General features: G+C 33.2%; 1 protein-coding gene across 1 annotated transcript; it reads left to right on the top strand.

The window, feature by feature from the left end:
* The first annotated feature begins 585 nt into the window (after window positions 1-585).
* Window positions 586-3398, top strand: LOC132065621 (gibberellin 20 oxidase 1-like). The gene is made up of 3 exons (XM_059459098.1): window positions 586-1303; window positions 1868-2189; window positions 2974-3398. The coding sequence occupies exons 1-3, from the start codon at window positions 633-635 to the stop codon at window positions 3241-3243; spliced, it is 1263 nt and encodes a 420-aa protein (XP_059315081.1). The 5' UTR covers window positions 586-632; the 3' UTR covers window positions 3244-3398.
* Window positions 3399-6525: the final 3127 nt, after the last annotated feature.

Here is a 6525-nt window from a genome sequence, read left to right as displayed (position 1 = left end):
CGATTTAAATACTCACAAGCTTGAGATTAAGAGAAATGCTCAATTTAAGGGATTTTGAAGTTTCTATTCGTGTGTTCTCGCTAGAGATCACAGATAAAATAATAGAAAAGAGGAAAGGCAATATAAACAATAAAAAGATAAATAAAAAATTTGGGGAGCCGAAAAGGGAATTACTAGTACAAAAGAAGTAAAAAGCACAAAAAAAAAAAAGAGTCGGAAAATGTTCAAGATAGATTCAAATTTGTGTCTACCAGCCATGACACCTTTGTCTAATTTACGACTGGGGGTGGCAGGATCAAATATTTAACCTAATTTAAACAAATTACAATATAAGTATTTAAAAAAAAAAAATTAATCTAGGGGGTACTATGTCACCCCACCCTAAAGGGTGGATCCGCCCGTGGGTGTGTAGTTACCCTACAAAGGAAACGACAAAATACACCATAGGGATTCGCTTTCCTGTCAACATATACAAAAGACAAAATAACGACCAACATATAATTTTAAGCATTTATAAGTCCTTCTAAGCAAAGTAGTTAATTTTGGAATTCTTATTTAATATTTTGTGCTAATGACACCATGAGAAAGGCCTATAAGATTCCAATTTTTGTTCACTTAATTCCCCTCATCGAATGAACTTTGGCTTTTCCTATATCTCTTACTACTACTATTTTCTCCATCTATTTCTCACTACTATCAAAGATCAAGAAAATTTTATAAGCTATACATGCAATATAATGGCCATTGATTGTATGATCACAAGGAACAACATGACATCCAAAGAAGATCAAGAATATGAGATCATAAAAAAGAAGAAGCCATTGATTTTTGATGCCTCTTTGATGAAAAATGAGTCAAACATACCTAGTCAATTCATATGGCCTGATCATGAGAGGCCAAATTGTGCTAGTGCTACTAAAGAACTTCAAGTTCCACTTATAGACTTAAGTGGGGTACTTTCAAATGACCCTATTGAAATCAAGAAAGCATCTAGCCTTGTTAATGATGCATGTTCAGAACATGGTTTTTTCTTAGTGATCAACCATGGGGTTGACACAAATCTCATCAATAATGCCCATGTTTACATGGACAAGTTCTTTGAATTGCCACTTTGTGAGAAGCAAAAAGCACAAAGGAAGATTGGGGAACATTGTGGTTATGCTAATAGCTTTATTGGAAGGTTTTCATCTAAGTTGCCTTGGAAAGAAACGCTATCTTTTCAATACTCTGCTGAGGAAGGCTCATCTCAAATAGTTGAAGATTATTTTCAGAGGACAATGGGTGAAAATTTTAGCCATCTTGGGTAAGAGTTAATTCAAACACGTCATGTTGATACTCTTTACTTTTTAATCTGATTAAGAAAGGTTGGCATCGTTTTATATATGAAAGTTCTTTAACTTTAAACTTCTTATTTTTACCCTTGATTGATAACATGCTTTCATAGTGATAGAATTATTATGTCATGTTTGAAACAGGAAGTTCTAATGGTATTTTCAAAAGTATGTGCTAAGAGTCTGTCTTTTAAATTCCGTATCAAGTCAAATGCACGACACTCTTTACTTTTTAGTTTCATTAAAAAAGGATGACACCTTTCTTAATTTAAAAATTCTTTAACTTTAGACTTCTTATTTTACCCTTAATGATATAATTTTATATTCATCGAAATCTGTTGCTTAAAACAACAAGTTTTAAGGGTATTTTTGGTAGTATGTGCCAAAAAATCTATCATTCTTTCTTAAATTTTGTACCAAGTCAAATACCACTGCATAAAAGAAAAAGTGATGGGGAGTAATTGACTTCCTTTTGAAAAGAATTCTCCTCTCATCAATTATATTAATTAATTGGTTGTTTGTTGTTCTATTGATAGGAAGGTTTATCAAGATTATTGCAATGCCATGAGCACTCTTTCTCTAGGGATCATGGAACTTTTGGGGTTGAGCCTTGGTGTGAGCAAGAACCACTTCAAAGAATTCTTCCAGGAAAATGAATCAATAATGAGACTAAACTACTATCCAACATGTCAAAAACCAGAACTCACTTTAGGGACAGGGCCCCATTGTGATCCCACATCATTAACAATCCTCCATCAAGATAGAGTTGGTGGGCTTCAAGTTTTTGTGGACAATGAGTGGCGCTCCATCACTCCAAATTTCAACGCCTTTGTTGTTAACATAGGAGACACATTTATGGTAACGTATCTTCAACACGTCCCCTCACGTTTCAATTTAATTTAATTTTTTAAAAACTTGTTTAGCACGTGAAAGTTCTTATTGATAATGAGCACTACTAATAGCACGCAAAAGTTCTTATTGATAGTAATAATTTTCGTCTGCACTAGTATCAAATTAAAGTGTGATCACCATTTTATCTAAAATTCTATTCAATAACAATTTAAACTTTTATATTACATGATATGATGGATTACACTTCGACAAATGATGTCTTATATATGAATGCTTGGGAGTTGGGATGTACCACATGATGACTTTTGTTACTCTTGTTATATCGTTACTAGAAATATGCATATTTTCCATGAAATTTCTGACGAAATCCTTAGTAAATGTGCTCGTAGGAAATTGTTTTCAACATGGTTTCATCAGAATCCAAGATTACTAATGGCATTCCAACGGAAACGTCCGTAGATTTCTAGTAGTGTAATGATGCATTTATATAAATATATATGAGTGCTTGGAGTTGGGACATACAACATAATGACTTTTGTTGCTCTGGTTATACACCTAGTTGAATACACACATCTCACATGTAAATTTCTGATGAAATTCGTAGTAAATGTGCTCGTCGGATTTGTCTGGCGGATTTTCATCGGAAATCCTAAATTACTGATGGCATTCTGACAGAAATGTCGTGGAAAATTCACGGATTTCTAGTAGTGCGCACACACCTATCTAGTTCATGAATTTTAGTCAAAGTGGTCATACTTATGTACTTGGATTTGTTTCCCTTGTTTTGCAGGCACTTTCAAATGGAAGATACAAAAGTTGCTTGCATAGAGCAGTGGTAAACAACAAAATTCCAAGGAAATCACTTGCTTTCTTTCTTTGTCCCAAGAAGGATAAGGTGGTGAGCCCACCAATTGAATTAGTGGATTCCAACAATCCAAGAATTTATCCAGACTTCACATGGCCAGCCTTATTAGAATTTACACAGAAGCAATATAGAGCTGATATGAACACTCTTCAATCTTTCTCAATTTGGCTTCAACAAAACGCAAGTTTAATTTAGTTTAAATTGGGACCTAGCCTTGTTGTACATCTTTTATGAGGACATAGAATAGAACATTAAGGAAAATATAAAAATAAGAAAAGGATTGTATGAATCAATTTTGTAATTTATTTGACTAATGAATGAATTGATAATAAAGATTATGATTCGCTTTACCTATCTGCATAAGTTACATGGCTCAAATCTGTTAAAAACAGAAATTTCATATCCTTAGGCACATGTTTCCAGATTAGCAAATCCTTTTCATATATAAGGTCTTTATTTGCCAAAAAATCTGTATATTAATTTGCCTATCTTCGTATAGGTGCTACACAGAGTACATATAGGGGTACCCAATGTAAGCATCCCTCATTGGGAGAACACTGGTAAAAAACCAACTCATTGTTTTTCCTTGGGATTTTCGTTTTCAACATTTCTTCTGGTATAATGATACACCTATTTGGGATCAGTAACGAAGTCAGAATTTTCATTTAGGGGATTCAAAATGTAAAGGAGTAAACACTCGAAGAAGTCAATGAGGTTCAAATATCTACTATATATACATAAACAAAATCATTATAACCTTATATATATAATGTAATTTTCATGAAAAGAGGTTCGCATAAATTCCTTGCTCCCCATAACTCCACCCCTGATTACGACGTGCACTAAATTGAGAAATATGACCAATGAAGAATCATATAATTAACAGACTTCAGTTTATTTAGAATTAAGATGTGATTTTTGTTTTACAATGATGTCATGTCCATAATATATACCTAGTCTAATTATGACATGAGTTATACTAGCTTCCAAAAGCATTTGTATGCGAACATTCAGAAATTTTACTCTTAAAATCATGAGTTTAGGTCATAATTGATAAATAATTCACTTTCGAGAGTAGTAATGTTTATGACTTGTTTTAAATCACAATTTTAAAAGTTTTTTTTTTGTTATTTAACTTTATACTCAGTTAAAGACGGTTACATAAAACTGAACGGATGGAGTAACTTTAAACTTCCCATTAGGTTTACTTTTAAAACCATGACTTTATATATAGTTACAGAAATATCATAATAAAATATATAAAATCATAAGTTTCAAAATTATTTTTTCTTAAACTTCCTATCGAGTCAAACGTATTCACATAATATGAAAACGGAGGAAGTAATAGTATAAGAATGGAAGCAAAAAAAAATTGATTTTGTAGTTGTCGACAGATCCAAATAGGAAAGGAAGGGGTCCACCAAATGAATCATTTAGGAATAATAAATATATTCACATAATATGAAAGCGGAGGAAGTAATAGTATAAGAATGGAAGCAAAAAAAAAAAATGATGTTGTAGACTTGTAGTTGTCGACAGATCCAAATAGGAAAGGGAGGGGTCCACCAAATGAATCATTTACGAATAATATATATATAGTACTCTCCCCTCTATGAGGAAGAATCCATACTTGTACACAGTAGTACTGAAAATGGATAGGTTTTTCAATAATCGAAATGTGAATGCTTGTGCAAGTGTATGATATATCTAGTTTTATTTATAATTCGGAATTATTTTACATCTGCAGAATTGGAAGTTATGACTTCATGAAATGCCAAAAAAAAACACTTAGGACATTGTCCTGTTCCTTGGCTTTGTATGCAGCAACATTCTTCCTACAATATTACATAATACTAGTATTTCTTCCTTTTAAATTTATGGATTTAAACTGAATCGAATACGGAATTTAAGAATTAATGGAAGATTTATAAAACATGTAATCTTAAATATGTCATATTACGAGTATGCATGTGATTATAATTTTTCTGAAATTTATGGTATTAAATATGTTATAACATTTATATATTAATAAAAGGAAATCTACAAGGCATAGAGAACGTTAGGCCTTGTTTATATTTAGTAGCTATACTTTTTCCGAATTACATCTCATAGCTAAATCTTGTATGTCAATTACACAAGGTAACTAGTACAGTAAAATTATGTTGTATTTAGTATTAAAAACTATTTTCTCTTACAATCTCCTCCTATTTTCTCTCTTCTCCATTGCCTCTCTCTCTCCGCCGTCTCTCACCCCTCTCGCCTCTCTCTCTCTCTCTCTCAGTTGTCTTCGTGGTTGCTCCGGCGAGGAGATTCTAGCTCCGGTGAATTGGAGCAGTCACCACGAACAACAGCTCCGATCAAACGCCACCACAACATCCACCCTTGCTCCGTTCGTTCCTTCGTCTTCTTCGCTGCTCCGGCGGAGCAGTCACCACGAAAATAGAGTGTATCTTAGATCTGAGCGAATTGAGTGTATCTCATATATGAACCGGAGTAGTCACCACGAAATAGAGTATATCTCAGAAATACACTCTCCTCCACTGCCGCCGTCGTCTCCAGATCCAGGCATTTCCCGGCGTGCCTTCTTAGATCTGAGCTTTTTATTTTTTGTATTTCAAATCGGAGTGTATTTTATTTTCTCGTATCTGAGATGGAGGTGTACATTCGAGTGTATTCGTTAAATTTTTAGTGCAAAATTCAGTGTTTGGGGTGTATTTTATTTCTTGTATTCAGTATTTGAGTGTATTCGTAAATTTTTAGTGCAAAATTCAGTGTTTGGGAGTGTATTTTATTTCTTGTATTTCAGTATTTTGAGTGTATTCATTAATTATTTTTTTAGTGTAAAATACAATATTTCTTTATGTATTTTTTGCTTGTATTTTGAAGAATATTATTTTGTATACAACCGATTTTAAATAAAATAAAGTGAATACAGTGTAAAAGTAGCTACAAATGAATACAGTTGAGTTGAATACATTTGACTTGAACACAGCTTAGTTGAATGCATCGATGTGACTTGAATACATTAAAATCTAACTTGAATACAGCGAAATCGGACTTGAATACAGCGAAATCTGACTCAGCCGAATTTTGAATACAATCTACTGTAGCGCATGAATACAATCTACTGTAGCTATGAAATGTAATTAGTAAAAGTGTAGCTATGCCTAAAAAAAAAAAAATCCCAAAATGTAGTCATTTATGTAAGCTGCCCATTATTAAAAGTTTATCATTAAGAGTGAAATAAGAAGTGTAAAGTCAATTGTTTTTAACTCATCTAGATTATTAGAGCTGTCAAAACGGGCTAGCCTAGCCCATCTAAGCTAGCCCACGCAGGCTTTGGAATTTGATGGGCCAGGCCGGGCTAGCCCTTCTTTTTTATGGGCCTTAAGACAGCCAGCCCAACCCATCACTACGTGGGTTGTGGGCCTAACTGGGCCAGCCTGCCTTTTAATAAAAAAATTGATAATTCCTTTT

Source organism: Lycium ferocissimum, chromosome 7 (assembly GCF_029784015.1).
Source record: "Lycium ferocissimum isolate CSIRO_LF1 chromosome 7, AGI_CSIRO_Lferr_CH_V1, whole genome shotgun sequence".
NCBI classification, from domain to species: Eukaryota; Viridiplantae; Streptophyta; class Magnoliopsida; order Solanales; family Solanaceae; genus Lycium; species Lycium ferocissimum.
The sequence above is the reverse complement of the archived record's forward strand: the minus strand, read 5'-3'. Positions and strand labels throughout refer to the sequence as shown.